The sequence below is a fragment of the Haliotis rufescens genome, unplaced genomic scaffold (assembly GCF_023055435.1).
Source record: "Haliotis rufescens isolate VD_foot unplaced genomic scaffold, xgHalRufe1.0.p SCAF_9, whole genome shotgun sequence".
Lineage (NCBI taxonomy): Eukaryota > Metazoa > Mollusca > Gastropoda > Lepetellida > Haliotidae > Haliotis > Haliotis rufescens.
The window spans coordinates 25,329,169-25,352,987 of record NW_025964383.1 but is presented as its reverse complement, the minus strand read 5'-3'; the positions used below and the strand labels follow the sequence as shown (position 1 = coordinate 25,352,987).

The 23,819-nt window shown below is 42.0% G+C and overlaps 1 protein-coding gene across 8 annotated transcripts in view; it reads left to right on the top strand.

Moving 5' to 3' along the window:
- Window positions 1-23,819, top strand: part of LOC124128451 (zinc finger E-box-binding homeobox 1-like) — a 116,185-nt gene that overhangs the window by 72,761 nt on the left and 19,605 nt on the right. The window contains exons 2-3 of one of the 8 annotated variants that reach the window (XM_046491986.2): window positions 15,643-15,884; window positions 15,975-16,619. The exons of 3 other annotated variants lie outside the window; for them this stretch is intronic. In XM_046491986.2, the coding sequence (XP_046347942.1) occupies window positions 15,643-15,884; window positions 15,975-16,058 (326 nt within the window). In that variant the 3' untranslated portion in view covers window positions 16,059-16,619. Of the gene's footprint in view, window positions 1-11,901; window positions 12,255-13,352; window positions 14,980-15,642; window positions 16,680-20,113; window positions 20,512-23,819 lie in introns of those variants that run through there. 4 more of the 8 variants (XR_007219625.1, XM_046491919.2, XM_046491973.2 and 1 more) reach the window with 4 other exon arrangements.

The following is a 23,819-nucleotide window of genomic DNA, read 5'->3' as shown; positions in this document are numbered from 1 at the left end:
TGATTATTGCTCTAGACAATGGTTATGGCTGTGGACAATAGCTATGGCTATGAACAGTGGTTATGGCTATGGACAATGGTTATGGCTATGGCTGTGGACAATGGTTTTGGCTGTGGGCTATGGCTATGAACAATGGTTCTGGCTATGGACAATGGTTCTGGCTGTGGACAATGGTTATGGCTGTGTACAATGGTTATGGCTATGGACAATGGTTATGGCTTTGGCTGTGAACAATGGTTATGGCTATGGACAATGGTCATGGCTGTGGACAATGGTTATGGCTGTGGACAATAGTCATGGCTATGGACAATGGTTATGGCTGTGGACAATGGTTATGGCTGTGGGCAATGGTTATGGCTATGGACAATGGTTATGGCTGTGAACATGGCTATGGACAATGGTTATGGCTGTAGACAATGGTTATGGCTATGGACAATGGTTATGGCTATGGACAATGGTTATGGCTGTGGACAATGGTTATGGCTATGGACAGTGGTTATGGCTGTAGACAATTGTAATGGCTATGAACTATGGTTATTGCTATGGACAATGGTTATGGCTGTGAACATGGCTATGGACAATGGTTATGGCTATGGCTGTGAACAATGGTTATGGCTATGGCTGGGAACAATGGTCATGGCTATGGAGTATGGTTGTAGCTGTAGTTACTTACTGTTACTGGTACATATTAAAAGATATATATTCCTAGAATTGAGATGACATGACCCCTGATGTATTTGTTTGTGAGATAGCCATGTCTATGTAATAGAATATATGATGTAAATAAAACAACTTTACTATAATTTGTTGTTGTCGTGTTGGTCATGCTGGTGTATAATAATATAGCACTACTGGTCAGGGAGTATTACAAAGGCCATTATATACTGAACAAGAAAAGTTAGGGATCATGAAAATCTGCAGAAATATTGTAAAAAGATATTCAATTTTTTTTTTTATTCAGGATATGTTAATTATGAGATTTCCAGCTCACTGTTGGCATGACCGAATGGTACAAATCACATTCGTCTGTTGTCCCCAGGGTGCAGTCGGGTAGCCTAGTCGTCAAAGCGCTCGTTCATCATGCCGGAGACCCAGGTCCGATTCCAGACATGGATACAATGTGTGAAGCCCATTTCTGGTGTCCCCCAAACTGTGAATATTGGAATATTGCTAAAAGCAACGTAAAACCCAACTAGCTTGCTCATTCGTCAACAGACAGGATAAACTGAAGGGGTGGCCTCACAGGCAACTTAGGTTGTATACTCCCCAGAGAGCTGAGAATGAAAATCAAAGGCACACTGATCCATTGATTGGAGTAATGATGGTGTGCTTTGAGTATGATATCTAGCAAGGAAATAGCGCAATACAAACCGACTATTATCATTATCTTTATTTCTACAACACAGTCTGGAAAGATCACATTGTATGATCAAACAAAATATGGACCACAGATGTTGCATTCACCGGATTATATATCTCATATCATATATGTAGTCATGCAGTATTATTGCACCAAACGGAACTACTCATGATTCTTGCTCATACCTGAAATTAACGGTTGTTCGGAATATCCTGTGTCAAACTTTTTGAGGTTGTATGTTTAGAAATCACATTTCGACTGTCACTTTCCTCTGGTAATAGGACGCTCTGATTGGTCGGATGAAAGGTCGTTCTAACGTGAACCCAGGGTTAGAAACTAACTATATGCTCGTGTTTTTCACCGAAGTGGTAAACTTCTGAGACCTGCATTACTTCAGGCTTTTCTCCCACATTAAGCTGACATGCCACGATATAACTAGAATACTGTTAAAAGCGGCATTAAAAAAACAAACTCACTAACTCATTCACTCACATGATACAGGACCTCACCAGAACAAAAAGGTTTTAATTGAATATTTATTGATGTATTGGTTGGATTACTAATTTCTTTAGGAAAATCTTGGGTCATTTTTCCTGAATAAGGCTTTGACACAAAGCATCTTAGATAATGACTCTGGAACATATAGCCCAAGTTCTCTTCTTGAATGAGGCTCTGACACAAAGCATCTTAGATAATGACCCTGGAACATATAGCCCAATTTCTCTTCTTGAATGAGGCTCTGACACAAAGCATCTTAGATAATGACCCTGGAATATATAGCCCAAGTTCTCTTCCTGAATGAGGCTCTGACACAAAGCATCTTAGATAATGACCCTGCAACATAAAGCCCATGTTCTCTTCTTGAATGAGGCTCTGACACAAAGCATCTTAGATAATGACCCTGCAACATATAGCCCAAGTTCTCTTCTTGAATGAGGCTCTGACACAAAGCATCTTAGATAATGACCCTGGAACATATAGCCCAAGTTCTCTACTTGACTGAGGCTCTGACACAAAGCATCTTAGATAATGACCCTGGAACATAAAGCCCATGTTCTCTTCTTGAATGAGGCTCTGACACAAAGCATCTAAGATAATGACCCTGGAACATATAGCCCATGTTCTCTTCTTCAATGAGACTCTGACACAAAGCATCTTAGATAATGACCCTGCAACATATAGCCCATGTTCTCTTCTTGAATGAGGCTCTGACACAAAGCATCTTAGATAATGACCCTGGAACATATAGCCCATGTTCTCTTCTTGAATGAGGCTCTGACACAAAGCATCTAAGATAATGACCCTGGAACATATAGCCCATGTTCTCTTCTTCAATGAGACTCTGACACAAAGCATCTTAGATAATGACCCTGCAACATAAAGCCCATGTTCTCTTCTTGAATGAGGCTCTGACACAAAGCATCTTAGATAATGACCCTGGAACATATAGTCCATGTTCTCTTCTTGAATGAGGCTCTGACACAAAGCATCTTAGATAATGACCCTGGAACATATAGCCCATGTTCTCTTCTTGAATGAGGCTCTGACACAAAGCATCTTAGATAATGACCCTGGGACATATAGCCCATGTTCTCTTCTTGAATGAGGCTCTGACACAAAGCATCTTAGATAATGACCCTGGAACATATAGCCCAAGTTCTCTTCTTGAATGAGGCTCTGACATAAAGCATCTTAGATAATGACCCTGGAACATATAGCCCATGTTCTCTTCCTGAATGAGGCTGTGACCCAAAGCATCTTAGATAATGACCCTGGAACATATAGCCCATGTTCTCTTCTTGAATGAGGCTCTGACACAAAGCATCTTAGATAATGACCCCGGAACATATAGCCCATGTTCTCTTCTTGAATGAGGCTCTGACACAAAGCATCTTAGATAATGACCCTGGAACATATAGTCCATGTTCTTGAATGAGGCTCTGACACAAAGCATCTTAGATAATGACCCTGGAACATATAGCCCAAGTTCTCTTCTTGAATGAGGCTCTGACACAAAGCATCTTAGATAATGACCCTGGAATATATAGCCCAAGTTCTCTTCCTGAATGAGGCTCTGACACAAAGCATCTTAGATAATGACCCTGCAACATAAAGCCCATGTTCTCTTCTTGAATGAGGCTCTGACACAAAGCATCTTAGATAATGACCCTGCAACATATAGTCCATGTTTTCTTCTTGAATGAGGCTCTGACACAAAGCATCTTAGATAATGACCCCGGAACATATAGCCCATGTTCTCTTCTTGAATGAGGCTCTGACACAAAGCATCTTAGATAATGACCCTGGAACATATAGTCCATGTTCTCTTCTTGAATGAGGCTCTGACACAAAGCATCTTAGATAATGACCCTGGAACATATAGCCCATGTTCTCTTCTTGAATGAGGCTCTGACACAAAGCATCTTAGATAATGACCCTGGGACATATAGCCCATGTTCTCTTCTTGAATGAGGCTCTGACACAAAGCATCTTAGATAATGACCCTGCAACATATAGCCCAAGTTCTCTTCTTGAATGAGGCTCTGACATAAAGCATCTTAGATAATGACCCTGGAACATATAGCCCATGTTCTCTTCCTGAATGAGGCTGTGACCCAAAACATCTTAGATAATGACCCTGGAACATATAGCCCATGTTCTCTTCTTGAATGAGGCTCTGACACAAAGCATCTTAGATAATGACCCCGGAACATATAGCCCATGTTCTCTTCTTGAATGAGGCTCTGACACAAAGCATCTTAGATAATGACCCTGGAACATATAGTCCATGTTCTTGAATGAGGCTCTGACACAAAGCATCTTAGATAATGACCCTGGAACATATAGCCCAAGTTCTCTACTTGACTGAGGCTCTGACATAAAGCATCTTAGATAATGACCCTGGAACATATAGCCCATGTTCTCTTCTTGAATGAGGCTCTGACACAAAGCATCTTAGATAATGACCCCGGAACATATAGCCCATGTTCTCTTCTTGAATGAGGCTCTGACACAAAGCATCTTAGATAATGACCCTGGAACATATAGTCCATGTTCTTGAATGAGGCTCTGACACAAAGCATCTTAGATAATGACCCTGGAACATATAGCCCAAGTTCTCTTCTTGAATGAGGCTCTGACACAAAGCATCTTAGATAATGACCCTGGAACATATAGTCCACCTTCTCTGAATGAGGCTGTGACCCAAAGCATCTTAGATAATGACCCTGGAACATATAGTCCACCTACTCTGAATGAGGCTGTGACCCAAAGCATCTTAGATTATGACCCTGGAACATATAGTCCATGTTCTTGAATGAGGCTCTGACACAAAGCATCTTAGATAATGACCCTGCAACATATAGCCCAAGTTCTCTTCTTGAATGAGGCTCTGACACAAAGCATCTTAGATAATGACCCTGGAACATATAGTCCACCTTCTCTGAATGAGGCTCTGACCCAAAGCATCTTAGATAATGACCGTGGAACATATAGCCCAAGTTCTCTTCTTGAATGAGGCTCTGACACAAAGCATCTTAGATAATGACCCTGGAACATATAGCCCATGTTCTCTTCTTGAATGAGGCTCTGACACAAAGCATCTTAGATAATGACCCTGGAACATATAGCCCAAGTTCTCTTCTTGAATGAGGCTCTGACACAAAGCATCTAAGATAATGACCCTGGAACATATAGCCCATGTTCTCTTCTTCAATGAGGCTCTGACACAAAGCATCTTAGATAATGACCCTGCAACATATAGCCCATGTTCTCTTCTTGAATGAGGCTCTGACACAAAGCATCTTAGATAATGACCCTGGAACATATAGTCCATGTTCTCTTCTTGAATGAGGCTCTGACACAAAGCATCTTAGATAATGACCCTGGAACATATAGCCCATGTTCTCTTCTTGAATGAGGCTCTGACACAAAGCATCTTAGATAATGACCCTGGGACATATAGCCCATGTTCTCTTCTTGAATGAGGCTCTGACACAAAGCATCTTAGATAATGACCCTGGAACATATAGCCCATGTTCTCTTCTTGAATGAGGCTCTGACATAAAGCATCTTAGATAATGACCCTGCAACATATAGCCCATGTTCTATTCCTGAATGAGGCTGTGACCCAAAGCATCTTAGATAATGACCCTGGAACATATAGCCCATGTTCTCTTCTTGAATGAGGCTCTGACACAAAGCATCTTAGATAATGACCCTGGAACATATAGCCCATGTTCTCTTCTTGAATGAGGCTCTGACACAAAGCATCTTAGATAATGACCCTGGAACATATAGTCCATGTTCTTGAATGAGGCTCTGACACAAAGCATCTTAGATAATGACCCTGGAACATATAGCCCAAGTTCTCTTCTTGAATGAGGCTCTGACACAAAGCATCTTAGATAATGACCCTGGAATATATAGCCCAAGTTCTCTTCCTGAATGAGGCTCTGACACAAAGCATCTTAGATAATGACCCTGCAACATAAAGCCAATGTTCTCTTCTTGAATGAGGCTCTGACACAAAGCATCTTAGATAATGACCCTGCAACATATAGTCCATGTTTTCTTCTTGAATGAGGCTCTGACACAAAGCATCTTAGATAATGACCCGGGAACATATAGCCCATGTTCTCTTCTTGAATGAGGCTCTGACATAAAGCATCTTAGATAATGACCCTGGAACATATAGCCCATGTTCTCTTCTTGAATGAGGCTCTCACACAAAGCATCTTAGATGATGACCCTGGAACATATAGCCCATGTTCTCTTCCTGAATGAGGCTGTGACCCAAAGCATCTTAGATAATGACCCTGGAACATATAGCCCATGTTCTCTTCTTGAATGAGGCTCTGACACAAAGCATCTTAGATAATGACCCTGGAACATATAGCCCATGTTCTCTTCTTGAATGAGGCTCTGACACAAAGCATCTTAGATAATGACCCTGGAACATATAGTCCATGTTCTTGAATGAGGCTCTGACACAAAGCATCTTAGATAATGACCCTGGAACATATAGCCCAAGTTCTCTTCTTGAATGAGGCTCTGACACAAAGCATCTTAGATAATGACCCTGGAATATATAGCCCAAGTTCTCTTCCTGAATGAGGCTCTGACACAAAGCATCTTAGATAATGACCCTGCAACATAAAGCCCATGTTCTCTTCTTGAATGAGGCTCTGACACAAAGCATCTTAGATAATGACCCTGCAACATATAGTCCATGTTTTCTTCTTGAATGAGGCTCTGACACAAAGCATCTTAGATAATGACCCCGGAACATATAGCCCATGTTCTCTTCTTGAATGAGGCTCTGACACAAAGCATCTTAGATAATGACCCTGGAACATATAGTCCATGTTCTCTTCTTGAATGAGGCTCTGACACAAAGCATCTTAGATAATGACCCTGGAACATATAGCCCATGTTCTCTTCTTGAATGAGGCTCTGACACAAAGCATCTTAGATAATGACCCTGGGACATATAGCCCATGTTCTCTTCTTGAATGAGGCTCTGACACAAAGCATCTTAGATAATGACCCTGCAACATATAGCCCAAGTTCTCTTCTTGAATGAGGCTCTGACATAAAGCATCTTAGATAATGACCCTGGAACATATAGCCCATGTTCTCTTCCTGAATGAGGCTGTGACCCAAAACATCTTAGATAATGACCCTGGAACATATAGCCCATGTTCTCTTCTTGAATGAGGCTCTGACACAAAGCATCTTAGATAATGACCCCGGAACATATAGCCCATGTTCTCTTCTTGAATGAGGCTCTGACACAAAGCATCTTAGATAATGACCCTGGAACATATAGTCCATGTTCTTGAATGAGGCTCTGACACAAAGCATCTTAGATAATGACCCTGGAACATATAGCCCAAGTTCTCTACTTGACTGAGGCTCTGACATAAAGCATCTTAGATAATGACCCTGGAACATATAGCCCATGTTCTCTTCTTGAATGAGGCTCTGACACAAAGCATCTTAGATAATGACCCCGGAACATATAGCCCATGTTCTCTTCTTGAATGAGGCTCTGACACAAAGCATCTTAGATAATGACCCTGGAACATATAGTCCATGTTCTTGAATGAGGCTCTGACACAAAGCATCTTAGATAATGACCCTGGAACATATAGCCCAAGTTCTCTTCTTGAATGAGGCTCTGACACAAAGCATCTTAGATAATGACCCTGGAACATATAGTCCACCTTCTCTGAATGAGGCTGTGACCCAAAGCATCTTAGATAATGACCCTGGAACATATAGTCCACCTACTCTGAATGAGGCTGTGACCCAAAGCATCTTAGATTATGACCCTGGAACATATAGTCCATGTTCTTGAATGAGGCTCTGACACAAAGCATCTTAGATAATGACCCTGCAACATATAGCCCAAGTTCTCTTCTTGAATGAGGCTCTGACACAAAGCATCTTAGATAATGACCCTGGAACATATAGTCCACCTTCTCTGAATGAGGCTCTGACCCAAAGCATCTTAGATAATGACCGTGGAACATATAGCCCAAGTTCTCTTCTTGAATGAGGCTCTGACACAAAGCATCTTAGATAATGACCCTGGAACATATAGCCCAAGTTCTCTTCCTGAATGAGGCTGTGACCCAAAGCATCTTAGATAATGACCCTGGAACATATAGCCCAAGTTCTCTTCTTGAATGAGGCTCTGACACAAAGCATCTAAGATAATGACCCTGGAACATATAGCCCATGTTCTCTTCTTCAATGAGGCTCTGACACAAAGCATCTTAGATAATGACCCTGCAACATATAGCCCATGTTCTCTTCTTGAATGAGGCTCTGACACAAAGCATCTTAGATAATGACCCTGGAACATATAGTCCATGTTCTCTTCTTGAATGAGGCTCTGACACAAAGCATCTTAGATAATGACCCTGGAACATATAGCCCATGTTCTCTTCTTGAATGAGGCTCTGACACAAAGCATCTTAGATAATGACCCTGGGACATATAGCCCATGTTCTCTTCTTGAATGAGGCTCTGACACAAAGCATCTTAGATAATGACCCTGGAACATATAGCCCATGTTCTCTTCTTGAATGAGGCTCTGACATAAAGCATCTTAGATAATGACCCTGGAACATATAGCCCATGTTCTCTTCCTGAATGAGGCTGTGACCCAAAGCATCTTAGATAATGACCCTGGAACATATAGCCCATGTTCTCTTCTTGAATGAGGCTCTGACACAAAGCATCTTAGATAATGACCCTGGAACATATAGCCCATGTTCTCTTCTTGAATGAGGCTCTGACACAAAGCATCTTAGATAATGACCCTGGAACATATAGTCCATGTTCTTGAATGAGGCTCTGACACAAAGCATCTTAGATAATGACCCTGGAACATATAGCCCAAGTTCTCTTCTTGAATGAGGCTCTGACACAAAGCATCTTAGATAATGACCCTGGAATATATAGCCCAAGTTCTCTTCCTGAATGAGGCTCTGACACAAAGCATCTTAGATAATGACCCTGCAACATAAAGCCCATGTTCTCTTCTTGAATGAGGCTCTGACACAAAGCATCTTAGATAATGACCCTGCAACATATAGTCCATGTTTTCTTCTTGAATGAGGCTCTGACACAAAGCATCTTAGATAATGACCCCGGAACATATAGCCCATGTTCTCTTCTTGAATGAGGCTCTGACATAAAGCATCTTAGATAATGACCCTGGAACATATAGCCCATGTTCTCTTCTTGAATGAGGCTCTCACACAAAGCATCTTAGATGATGACCCTGGAACATATAGTCCATGTTCTCTTCTTGAATGAGGCTCTGACACAAAGCATCTTAGATAATGACCCTGCAACATATAGCACAAGTTCTCTTCTTGAATGAGGCTCTGACACAAAGCATCTTAGATAATGACCCGGGAACATATAGCCCATATTCTCTTCTTGAATGAGGCTCTGACACAAAGCATCTTAGATAATGACCCTGGAACATATAGTCCATGTTCTCTTCTTGAATGAGGCTCTGACACAAAGCATCTTAGATAATGACCCTGGAACATATAGTCCATGTTCTCTTCTTGAATGAGGCTCTGACACAAAGCATCTTAGATAATGATCCCGGAACATATAGCCCAAGTTCTCTGAATGAGGCTCTGACACAAAGCATCTTAGATAATGACCCTGGAACATATAGCCCAAGTTCTCTACTTGACTGAGGCTCTGACACAAAGCATCTTAGATAATGACCCTGGAACATATAGCCCATGTTCTCTTCTTGAATGAGGCTCTGACACAAAGCATCTAAGATAATGACCCTGGAACATATAGCCCATGTTCTCTTCTTCAATGAGGCTCTGACACAAAGCATCTTAGATAATGACCCTGCAACATATAGCCCATGTTCTCTTCTTGAATGAGGCTCTGACACAAAGCATCTTAGATAATGACCCTGGAACATATAGTCCATGTTCTCTTCTTGAATGAGGCTCTGACACAAAGCATCTTAGATAATGACCCTGGAACATATAGCCCATGTTCTCTTCTTGAATGAGGCTCTGACACAAAGCATCTTAGATAATGACCCTGGGACATATAGCCCATGTTCTCTTCTTGAATGAGGCTCTGACACAAAGCATCTTAGATAATGACCCTGGAACATATAGCCCAAGTTCTCTTCTTGAATGAGGCTCTGACATAAAGCATCTTAGATAATGACCCTGGAACATATAGCCCATGTTCTCTTCCTGAATGAGGCTGTGACCCAAAGCATCTTAGATAATGACCCTGGAACATATAGCCCATGTTCTCTTCTTGAATGAGGCTCTGACACAAAGCATCTTAGATAATGACCCCGGAACATATAGCCCATGTTCTCTTCTTGAATGAGGCTCTGACACAAAGCATCTTAGATAATGACCCTGGAACATATAGTCCATGTTCTTGAATGAGGCTCTGACACAAAGCATCTTAGATAATGACCCTGGAACATATAGCCCAAGTTCTCTTCTTGAATGAGGCTCTGACATAAAGCATCTTAGATAATGACCCTGGAACATATAGCCCATGTTCTCTTCCTGAATGAGGCTGTGACCCAAAGCATCTTAGATAATGACCCTGGAACATATAGCCCATGTTCTCTTCTTGAATGAGGCTCTGACACAAAGCATCTTAGATAATGACCCCGGAACATATAGCCCATGTTCTCTTCTTGAATGAGGCTCTGACACAAAGCATCTTAGATAATGACCCTGGAACATATAGTCCATGTTCTTGAATGAGGCTCTGACACAAAGCATCTTAGATAATGACCCTGGAACATATAGCCCAAGTTCTCTTCTTGAATGAGGCTCTGACACAAAGCATCTTAGATAATGACCCTGGAACATATAGTCCACCTTCTCTGAATGAGGCTGTGACCCAAAGCATCTTAGATAATGACCCTGGAACATATAGTCCACCTTCTCTGAATGAGGCTGTGACCCAAAGCATCTTAGATTATGACCCTGGAACATATAGTCCATGTTCTTGAATGAGGCTCTGACACAAAGCATCTTAGATAATGACCCTGCAACATATAGCCCAAGTTCTCTTCTTGAATGAGGCTCTGACACAAAGCATCTTAGATAATGACCCTGGAACATATAGTCCACCTTCTCTGAATGAGGCTGTGACCCAAAGCATCTTAGATAATGACCGTGGAACATATAGCCCAAGTTCTCTTCTTGAATGAGGCTCTGACACAAAGCATCTTAGATAATGACCCTGGAACATATAGCCCAAGTTCTCTTCCTGAATGAGGCTGTGACCCAAAGCATCTTAGATAATGACCCTGGAACATATAGCCCAAGTTCTCTTCTTGAATGAGGCTCTGACACAAAGCATCTTAGATAATGACCCTGGAACATATAGCCCAAGTTCTCTTCCTGAATGAGGCTGTGACCCAAAGCATCTTAGATAATGACCCTGGAACATATAGCCCATGTTCTCTTCTTGAATGAGGCTCTGACACAAAGCATCTAAGATAATGACCCTGGAACATATAGCCCAAGTTCTCTTCTTGAATGAGGCTCTGACACAAAGCATCTTAGATAATGACCCTGGAACATATAGTCAACCTTCTCTGAATGAGGCTGTGACCCAAAGCATCTTAGATAATGACCCTGGAACATATAGTCCATTTCTTGAATGAGGCTCTGACACAAAGCATCTTAGATAATGACCCTGGAACATATAGTCCATGTTCTTGAATGAGACTCTGACACAAAGCATCTTAGATAATGACCCTGGAACATATAGTCCAAGTTCTCTGAATGAGGCTGTGACCCAAAGCATCTTAGATAATGGCCCTGGAACATATAGTCCATGTTCTTGAATGAGGCTCTGACACAAAGCATCTTAGATAATGACCCCGGAACATATAGTCCATGTTCTTGAATGAGACTCTGACACAAAGCATCTTAGATAATGACCCTGGAACATATAGTCCATGTTCTTGAATGAGGCACTGACCTACTCACCTTCTGTTGCAGGGACGGCAGTGCCGTGGGTGGAGGCAGTGAAGAGAGAGGGAAGTTACCTTGCAAGTTATGGACACTTCTCAGGCACAGATGACTTCAGTTTGCCAGTATTTTTCAATCCCCTTCAAGCTGGCCAGAGCCCTAGTTTACTGACGGAGAGTCCCAAACAGCTTTTCCCTTGTGATCAGTGTGACAAGGTGTTCACAAAGGCCTACTACTGTAAGAGGCACAAGGCGTCAGCCCATGACCATGTGACTCACACCTGCGTTTGTGGGAGGACGTACAACTACGACACCGGCCTGCACAGGCATCGGAAACGATGTCCTGTTTACCTTGCAGCAAAGAACTGAGATGGTCCTCAAGGATGAAGCTCAGGTCAGGTTCAAATGTGGCATTTAGGATGTCTTGTTTGTCTGCTTCAAACAATGTATTTGAAGAAAACCGATTCAGATCAAAGGCTTAGAACCTACAGGTTTTAATATGGCATTTGGAAGTTCATGTCTTTAGGATTCAGATGAGGAAAGATCTGTTTGTGTTAAATCGGGCCTAGATGTCATAACATTAGTCCATTTATGAACTGTAAGACTCCATGCTACTGAAGCATGCATGAAGCACCTTGAATTCAGATCAGTTTGCATTGAAACCACATTCTCAGTGTGCACAGTGTTGTGGGGTTGGTTGCTGTTTCAATGTCTCCTGGCAAAGGGCTGGTAGATTCGCTTGCATCTTGTAATTCTTTCTTGGTGGCCCCCAACCTTAAGCTGGTTTTCCCAACCTTTCAAAGCAGGTGACCCTCTTGATAGCCTTGTTGGTTTGAAAATATGGTTGGTTTGTGATTAATTTGCCTGGAATGAACTTGTCTGATCCCATCACTGAAAGAGTGAAAGTAATTGGGATAGCTAGTTATTCTCTACTCATTTTATGTATCATTTCAAACAGTGTTGTAAAGTGGTTGTGTTTCTGACATTGTATTTGTCTGATCCCATCACTGAAAGAGTGAAAGTAATTGGGATAGCTAGTTATTCTCTACTCATTTTATGTATCATTTCAAACAGTGTTGTAAAGTGGTTGTGTTTCTGACATTGTATTTGTCTGATCCCATCACTGAAAGAGTGAAAGTAATTGGGATAGCTAGTTATTCTCTACTCATTTTATGTATCATTTCAAACAGTGTTGTAAAGTGGTTGTGTTTCTGACATTGTATTTGTCTGTTTACACTGTAAGGTGTAAGTATAATAGGCTAAAAAAATACCTTTACTTTCTTCACATAACTTAATTCTCTTACAGAGAGAAAAAACATTTCAATTTTATAAAGAAGAATTCTAAGCCCAAACAATCTAGTTATCTGTCCTTTTTGCCTCATTGCGCAACAAATGTCGGTGTCAGTGTGAGGTGTAAGGATTGTGCAAGCTGAGAACAGTCTCATACATGCACTTTCTAGGCAAGTACACAGTACGCTCAGGTCCTGGGTCCATTACCATAGAGTGATCTCTGCACTAAGATGATTGCAACTCCAATACTTAAAACAGTCATACTGCTACGATCACTTTGTGGAACGGGCCTCTGGTGATCTGTAGTTACCACTATCAGACAAAAGCTGACATGAACAGATACTCAGCATTATTGTTATTGTTGCTCAGTTCAATTCCGTGTCAATGTTCGAACAAAAACTGTGTACACACATCTGAATCCGAATCCATTTTGTTGCTTTCAGGAAAGGCTGTTTCTCTTGGTTTCCTGAAGTCTTCCATTCAGGCAGTGTCCCAAGATAGAAGTTTTGTAGGAGGAGTTCCAGGTGCAGCGGACTTGAGTCTGCCATACTTTACTTACAATGACTCGGCTTGTACCAAGATGGGTGGGGAGGTTCCTCTGTACCCCTGTGATCAGTGTGACAAAGTCTTCACGCGGCCGTACTACTGCAAGAGGCACAAGGAAGCTGTTCATGACCGCATCACCCATTCTTGTGTCTGTGGCAGGATCTATAATTACGCTACAGGACTGCAAAGACATCAGAAGTGTTGTGCATCGTTCATATCCTCTTGTGATCAGGCTCCAGGACCCTTTTCCGATCATGCTTCTGGACATTCTGGCTAGTGATGGTTTGATGTCTTAAATGGATCATAATACTGAATGTCCAGGCGGGTGATGGTTTGATTCTTCATTGGATCAGAATTCTGAGTGTCCTGGCCGTATATAAACTGAATCTTTGTTGGTTCCAAATCCTGAGCGTCCTGGTCAGTGATGGATTGAATCTTCACTGGATCAGAATTCTGAGCGTCCTGGCCAGTGATAGATAGAATATTCCTTGGTTCAGAATTCTGAGTGTCCTGGCCATCATTCTTTATTGGTTCAGAATCCTGAGCGTCCTGGCCAGTGATAGATTGAATCTTCACTGGATCAGAATTCTGAGCGTCCTGGCCAGTGATAGATTGGAACTTCACTGGATCAGAATTCTGAGCGTTCTGGCCAGTGATAGATTGAATCTTCACTGGATCAGAATTCTGAGCGTCCTGGCCAGTGATAAATTGAATCTTCACTGATCAGAATTCTGAATGTACTGGTCAGTGATGGTTTGATTCTTCATTGGATCAGAATCCTGAGCATCCTGGCCAGTGATAGATTGAAACTTCACTGGATCAGAATTCTGAGCGTCCTGGCCAGTGATAAATTGAATCTTCACTGGATCAGAATCATGACTGTCCTAGCCATCATTCTTCATTGGATCAGAATCCTGAGCGTCCTGGCCAGTGATAAATTGAATCTTCATTGAACAAGCCTGGTGGCGTGTTTAGACCTGAGTTACTGTATCAAGTGAGGTGACTGTGTAGACTTCATCTGACAAGACTGTGGCCTGTTTAGACTAATGTTCTGTGTCAAGTGAGGTGACTGTGTAGACTTCATCGAACAAGCCTATGGCCTGTTTAGACTAAGGTTCTGTGTCAAGTGAGGTGACTGTGTAGACTTCATCTGACAAGCCTATGGCCTGTTTTAGACTGTGGCCTGTTAAGACCTGAGTTACTGCTGCACAAAGATTTTACCGGAACAAATACTCTTCAAGTCAACCTTGTGGAGAAATGCAGTTGATTATGTGTAAGGGTTTCAGCTTCTAGTAGATCTAACACTTCCACTTGATGTTCATCAGCTTTCAGTAGTTTCCTGGCTTATGCTTTGTTTGTTTGACATTATGCTTTACTGATGTCCAAATAGGTGCCAATCATTTCTCAATAGACAAATGTATGTACTTGTAGTTGGTTTTTTGGGGGGTTTTTTTAGACACCACTTTCTGGTTTTACACATTGTCATTCAATAGAAAACTATGTCATGTTATATTAGAGCTCCATTTACATAAAGAAAATATACAAAATGAGCATATTTTCATTCGAAGACAAAATATGAAAAAATATATACTTAAATAATTCAACTTTTGCAAAACTTTCGATTGATTAACTTAAAAAATTATAGCCCCCAAAAAGCACCAGGAACTGGTATCAAAACGCTGACTTGCCAATGCAACATTCCAAATCTCACGCATCATAAAGCATTCCTCACTCTGTTGATATCACTGGTTTACCCGTCATACGGAACAGTCATATCATGATACTTTTTCTCTAGCGTGCAAAACACGTGATTAGAACTCCCAGTGGTAACAGCTCTGAATTATACCTCATGTGACCATTTATTTGTTTTGTTAAGTTCGCGAAAATGCATGTTCCCCTAGACAAGGGTCATCAAAACCTTTTTGTTTGTTTTCAGGACAGGCTGACTACCATGAGTCATCCACAGCTTCTCTTTGGAATGTACCTGGAAGTGAAGGTTACATTAGGGACTCCAGACAGTACTCAGGGAGTCAGACATCTTTCAGTGTACACAGTGCTGGGAATGTACCAAGTTCTAAACAAGGTTATTTCTGTGACTTGTGCCAGAAACATTTTGCCACCCGTTATCATTACAACATCCACATCAAGTCTGTTCATGAAGGTGTAATGTATCCCTGTGTCTGTGGGAAGAGCTATAGGTATCTCACAGCCTTGCAGAGGCATCAGAAAATATGTCTTGTCCTTGCGACATCCAAAACTTGAAGAGAGGTCTGTGGGAAGAGCTATAGGTATCTCACAGCCTTGCAGAGGCATCAGAAAACTTGTCTTGTCCTTGCGACATCCAAAACTTGAAGAGAGGTTTGTGGGAAGAGCTATAGGTATCTCACAGCCTTGCAGAGGCATCAGAAAACTTGTCTTGTACTTGTGACATCCAAAACTTGAAGAGAGGTTTGTGAGAAGAGTTATAGGTATCTCACAGCCTTGCAGAGGCATCAGAAAATATGTCTTGTCCTTGGGACATCCAAAACTTGAAGAGAGGTTTGCAGGAAGAGCTATAGGTATCTCACAGCCTTGCAGAGGCATCAGAAAACTTGTCTTGTACTTGTGACATCCAAAACTTGATAACACATGTGTCTGTGGAAAAACCTGTAGAAACTTCACAGTACTACATAGGCATCAGAAGACTTGTTCTTGTGGCTAGAGCAATAGGGACTTAACAGAATAGCAGGGGGTTCACAAAACTTGTACTTCAACAGATTCATCACCATTGCAGCTGCATCAGAAGACTTCTCTTGTGTATTGATGCCCGACACTTAGAAGGTGGTGTTTGTTGATGGGAAGATCTCAGGAAGACCTTAGGAAGACTTGTGTATTGCACCCGTGAAGATCCGGGATAGAATAGGTCTTCAGCAACCTATGTTTGCCATAGAAAGTGGCTGTGCTTGTTGTATGAGGCGACTAACGGGATCAGGTGGTCAGACTCACTGACTTGGTTGATGCATGTCATATCCCAATTGCGTGGCTCGATGCTCATGATGTCAATCACTGGATTGTCAGGTCCAGATTTGATTATTTACAGAGCGGCGTCATATGGCTGGAATGTTGCTGAGGGAGGCGTTAAACAACAAACAAACAAAATCATGTGTCTTGAGTTATCAGGACTTCACAGAATGGCAGAGAAATGAGAAGATTTGTTTGTACACATGTAGTGAGGAACGTGAACAGCAGTGTGTGTCTGTGTGGAGACATGTCATCCATTCCCAAGCACATAATGCATAATAGTCAGTCAAAGTTATGTGGTTCTTTCCAGAGGTCATTTATCAACCTCTCAGGATCACAAAACATCAAACTATTTCATTGTAATCGGTAATACATGAAGCATAATTAGTGAAGGGTTTTCCTGTGTCTGTTTGAAGGCTAGGAGTCCATCATGAGAGAAGATGTGGCTTGTGACTCTGCCATCTAAAACCCAAAGGGGCGGACGGGGAGCCTAGTGGTTAAAGCGTTCGCTCGTCACACCGTAGACCTTAGTTCGATTCCCGACATGGGTACTATGTGTGAAGCCCATTTCTGGTGTCCCCCGCCGTGATATTGCTGGAATATTGCTAAAAGCAGCGTAAAACCATACTCACTCACTTCCATGTCCTGCTGGATAGATATGAAAAGCCCAGGACTTCAAACATAATGCTAATGTTACTATTACACCAAAATGTCCAAATGTATATAATAATATTCCTCTCTGAAACACTTCAATATTGTTGTGGTCTGCCCTAATAATACCAGTATCATGGTTTCCATATGACCTGTTGTTCAGATCCACATCAGCTGATGTTAACAATTTATGTATGACAATGAAGATGTCGAGCTTACAATATATATACCCTATTCGACATAATAAGCGCCCCGCTCTAATAAGCGCCCATGGCAATAATTGCTAATATATTGGCAAGTGAACAATCCCAATTAGCACCCCTTCCGATTGATCAATGTACACAAGACTTATTTATTCATGTGTAATATGCACTTGTGTGTTACATGCACCCTTAATTATGGGCAATTAAATTCTGGAAAAATATATCTGTCTTTTGTAAACATTTCAGGCTGTCAGCATAAACCATGAAAATTACGATCTTTTGCCAAAATAATATTCTAATAAGAGCCCCCTATTTCTAATTTTGAGAGCGCCCTAGGCGCTTATTACGTCAAATAAGGGTATAGCAGTAAGGGTATAGCAGAATAAAAAATAAAACTTACCAAGAGTATATTGGTCAATACCTACTCCTATTCCCCAGTGATAATACACTGTACTATGTAGGGCTGGGACAGGTAGCTCAGGTCGGGTGGGTACTAAGAAGGACCCTGGTACCAACAGGACTACCTGGACCCGTGGTTTGTCACGTGATATATTGTTTAATGACAAAAATGATCTAGAACTCCATGGTTACACTACAAGTCACCAATGTTCGCATTTCTTTCTGTCTGTGCACACATTCCTTCTGACTTTTATATGTTTGAATAAAGAAAAAACTTCAGTCAACTTTAGTGTATTCATGACCAGATCCTTTTATACCTGTATCTAAATACTTTTTGTCCAGGGTTACGGTTAACTATTTCAATCGGACATTTTGTACCTATCTCTTACGAGACCTACTGGGTAGGGTAATAGGGGGTGGGTACCTGGGTAGTAAATTTGAACTTGTCCATGACCAAGTTCTGTATTGTATCCCAGTCCTCTAAGGCACCACAATTTGCTGTGCAGAGTTGCCTTCCTTGGACATGCCAGAAATCTACAATGTTTGTTTGTTGGTTTGTCAGCACCATATTCTTGGGCTTCACCAAAATAGTAAACATCTGAAACCAGGTTTGCCTCCCACATGATTCTGAAACTATAATTGAACTGGAATACTGTTCACTGTGGTGTTAAACCAAACTCACTGTTCTGCCGTGTAATTTCCAGGCATCAGAAGATGATCCTGCCATCCTTCATCTTCCCGAGTCAAGGGATTTAACTGAGTATAAGAGTCCAGTTTCGACCCTTGCCGAACTAGACTGGAATTTCCAGTCTCGATGGTAGCGCCTCCAGTGGCTATTACAAGTTATGTCCCTTCTATATTTCTCCTATAGACCAATCAGATTCAACCTCTCATATCACTTGCAATCGCTTCAAACAAAATGGTGGCACCCAGTCAAGACGATTTGATCGATAATCAAGATCTTTATTGTCATACGAGCCCTGCTTCGCAAAGTGCATGAAATCACTTGAGCACCTTGATTAGAAACATTAAAGATTTGCAAAATAGTTGTCAAAACCCAGTTAGCGTTTCACATGTTTAGCAAATCCTTCAGTCGACCGACATTGAAATCTATGTTGTTTTCGAACTAGTTTGTTCTAGTTTAATTACGGGACGTGATTGGACAGTGCATGGACTCGTTGGTCCAGCCAAAATGTAACTCGGGAAGTCCCGCCCACTTCAGCAAGGGTGGAAACTGGATTTTATAGTCAGTGAACGCCTTCTTATGACAGTGTCCTGTTAGTAGTATGTGCACTGTCAGTTACTGTCAATGATAAATCCTGTGTTAAGTTTGTACTAATGTTTATCCGTGAGACCAGGACACTTACCCTGCTGCTTGCTGCTCAATGAAGGGGAGATCACTCATAATGTAAGCTGTGTTGTGTGAATGAACCGTGAATGGGGTGAAAGGGTTTGGTTTATATGCTATACAAAAGAAGTTAAGAACACCCAATTTTTTCTTTGACTTTAGTTAATCTGTTATCGCCATGGCAGGTTAACTTTTGTCATATGAAAAAATTGGGTGTTAACTATGGTCATATGAAATAATCGTTTGTTCCTTAACTTCTTTGGTGTAGTATATATGTATATATATGTGTATATACAATCCACTGTTCCCTTATCTTTAACTGCTGCATATGCCAAGTTTTTAACATTAATAATACAGGAATACAACAATTTACTTTATGTGTCAGACAAAAACAAAAATTCAAGAGCATGAAGCATTATAATTTCTTCAAACATTTACCAGGACAATGTATGTTTTTTTTTATAAAATACAAGTCCCCGTCACCCCCAGCCCACAAATATCAAATGTTCGGTCCCAGAGAACTTCTTTTAATTTATAGGCCTTGCATATTTACCATATCATCCCAGCCTAACAAATTGCATTTGGTTTGAATATATCCCATTTTATGTATGTCATGGGAATATATCCCATTTGTTTTTATCATGGGAAACTTACTCATAGTTTTCTCCAGCTGATTCCTGATGACATGTTTACAGATACAATGTAAATAGAAAATGTTAATGTAGCTCAAGAAATAAAAATGTTTCAGAAAAAAAAGTTCCTTTATTTTGTCCTCAATCTAGAGTCTGACCTTTTGTTGTTTTCAGATATAGGAGACATGCGGTATTTGAATGTTTCGGGACACTACGCGGCAGACACACATCAGCCAGACACACGGCAGCCGGACCCATCTGTCATGGATGAAGCCAAGCTGTTGGTTGAAAACATGCCCGTTGATTGGACGGTAAACAGTGAGGGCAAGACGGTCTGGCTGTGTCCCGTGTGTCGGAAGGAGTTCAATCGGCCGGACTATGTCCGCCAGCATAAGATCGCCATTCATGACAAGCTGAGTCGTCAGTGTGTGTGCGGCAAGGCCTACATGTACCCCCAGTCTTTACAGCGGCACAAGAAGCAGTGTTACTTGTATCTTGCCTCCCTTGGCAGGGGGGGCACGGGTGGCCCAGTCGTCTGAGGTGCTGCAATTCGCTGTTGACTCCCTGTTTCTGTCCTATGTCAACAGCCTCCTTGGTCTTGTGGTAGAGTGTTCACCCGGAGAGCGGAAGGTCTGGGGTTCGATCCCCAGGCCGCGTCATACAAAAAAACATTAAAAGATGGTACTTGTTGTTACCCTGTCTGGCGCTCGGCATTAAGGGGCTAAAGCAAGGACTGGTTGGCTTGGAGTCAGTATACTGTGTCTGGGTGGGGTATTCATGTTACACTGTGCCATGGTATCTCAGTGAGCTGTCACTATAAATCGGCATCAGTCTGGACTAGTACAAGCAGCCACTCAGTCAAGTGCATACAGGTCGCTATATATACACCTCATCATAAATATCGCACCACCCACTTTTTTTCACTAAGTAAAACTGGATCTTCAACCTCATAAAAATGGTGCTTAGAAAAGCACATTAAACTGTTTATATGGCCTCATGTGAGCGTTCAATCAGAAAATTGACAACACAAGACCAAATTTTAGCACGAATTGAGCGTTTAATTGTAGCAAACTACACTAAAATCACCATGAAATAAATATGGCTGCCGGAGTCATTACAACAGACACGCAACACAGTTCACATTTCATTAATGTCGAACACTCTAGTAATCAATGACTGGCTAACTCAGTATCTGGTGTAACCGCCTCACTCTTGGATAACATGTTCTCCACGCCGTCTCATGCTGGTCACCAGACATCTGAATCTCTGTTGGAGGATCTGCTGCCACTCATCATGCAATGCATGGGTCAATTCCTGAAGGTTCTGAACTGGAGGATCCCTTGCTCTCACCCTACGTCCCAAAATGTCCCACGAATGCTCAATAGGATTAATGTCTGGACTTCTGGCAGGCCAGGGTAGTGTTCTGGCAGGCTCAATGGTGTTGTGTTCGACATGCTGAACAACAGCTCCAGCACGATGTGGTCTGGCATTATCGTCCATGAAGACTGGACGTGTGGCGAGAGCATGGTTATCGAAACAACAGCACCATCCAGGATCAAGTTCTGGTACCTCTGTCCATTCAGTGTTCCGGGAACTGTGATGAGGTCAAGTTTACAATCGTAGGAACAACACCCCCACACCATGACGTTCCACCCCCAAATGGAACATCAGCTTGAATGTTCTTCTGATCATATGCTGTGCCTCACTGCCTCCAAACTCGTGCCCTCCCGTCTGTATGATGCAGCAAAAATCTGCTTTCATTGGACCAGTGGATCCTTCTCCATGTCCTCAGGTTCCAGTGAGCTCGTGCTTGGCACCAGGCTAAACAGGCATGGCGGTGCTGATTTGTGAGGAGTGGACGTCTGATTGGTCGTCTTGCTCTCAATCCTGCAGAATTTAAGCGTCGTCTGATGGTGCTGATGGACACTCTGTTGTATGGATGCCATCCATGTCGCAGCTGTGTACAAGTAGACTTTGGGCTTCGTCTGGCTTGGTGTACAAGAGCACGATCTTCCCTGTCATTGTTTTTTCTGGGACGTCCAGACCTCGGTGCATCCTTCACTACACTGGAAGCAGTATGCTTACGTATTAGCCTGCTGATGACAGTGTGATTAATGTTCAGTTGTGCTCCAATAGCACGACATGACATACCAGTCTGGTGCATACCAATAATTTGCCATCTTTGGTTCAGAGGCATTGGACGCTTGGGCATTTCACTGGTTGGTCAAAATAAAGCCTAATTTATGCCTAAAACCAAATTTTAGCTGTGTCTGCCAACATAACATATGCCAAAAGAGGCTATGTGCATACTGCATGTTTAGCAAACTGACCCCCGGTACAAGCATGCTCAACGCAGGCATGCACGTGCAGCTCTGTAAAGGGTGTGTTTGTGATATTATGTTCACAGATGGTGTAGTATGTGAAATATTATATATTCTACTTTTACTTTAAAATGTGTGGTGCGATATTTATGACGAGGTTTATAAGTGCAATAATCTTGGACGCGATGTTAAACACAATTTCACCTCACCTCACCTCACCTCACCTCACCTCACCTCACCTCACCTCACCTCACCTCCCTTGGCAGGGGGATGGGGGGCACAGGTGGCCCAGTCGTCTAAGCGCCGCAATTCGCTGTGCAAAATTGCATCCCTTGAGCACGCCAGAAACCTATGATTGTGAATCGAATCCGGTTTCGCCTTGATTGGTGCTTACAAACCTAAAAAAAACATACTCCAGCTTGTGGGTTACACCAAAGTGGTGAACACCTAAGACCTGTATAAGACCTTTCTTTCCTCCCACATTAAAGTGAACAAACTCTGATCTAACTGGAATAGGGGCGGTTGGGTAGCCTGGTTGTTAAAGCTTTCGCTCGTCACGCCGAAGACCCAGGTTCGATTCCCGACATGGGTACAATGTGTGAAGTCCATTTCTGGTGTCCCCTGCCGTGATATTGCTGGAATATTGCTAGCTCATTGTCTGGTGAATGCTAAGGATATTCAATGTGTTCAAAGCCACAGTCGTGTATTGCTGTCGAAAACAGATTCCTGAACATGTGCACTGTCCTCATGGAACGACACCTTTGTGAGTTTAGCTCAGTCCTCTGGTTGATTGTGTGTCATTGTACACGGATGGTGTGGATTGTTGCTCATCATATCAATCACTGGATTGTCTGGTCCAGACTCCAATTGTATACAGACTGCCATTATGAACCTGGAATGTTGCTGGGTAAACAACAGTATTGCTGTTAAACAACAAACAAACAAAACACAAACATATTTGTTGTTAGTCATTGCATGTCAATGTATTGTTTTTGCAAAACAATAGCAGGAAGCCTTCTTGTGGCGAGGGGGGCGGTCGGGTAGCCTGGTGGTTAAAGCGTTCGCTCGTCACGCTGAAGACCCGGGTTCAAATCCCGACAAGGGTACAATGTGTGAAGCCCATTTCTGGTGTCCCCCGCCGTGATATTGCTGGAATATTGCTAAAAACGGCGTAAAACCATACTCACTCACTCACTCTTGTGTCGAGGGACTCCTCAATATTCAATATCCCTCAAACTTGACGATGACTGACTTTAGCTTACCTTCATCCCCTGGGATGATGACTTTGAATGTGTTTTGTAAACCTACTGACACTTTAGCCTATAGTATTGTTATCTCATAGTAACCTTGTGATCTTGGTTTTACAGTTGAATTGTGTAAACAGCATTTAATATGCATCAAATGTTGTTTTTTGACTTGTTAAATGTCACAATTTTTTTACAAGAAATTTCTTGACTTGAATCAAACTGCAACCTCACATATTTTGTTTACTATTCTTACTGTTTTCCCACTGAGTCACCAGGGCAGGTGATGAAAGGGTGATCAATGTTACATGTCAT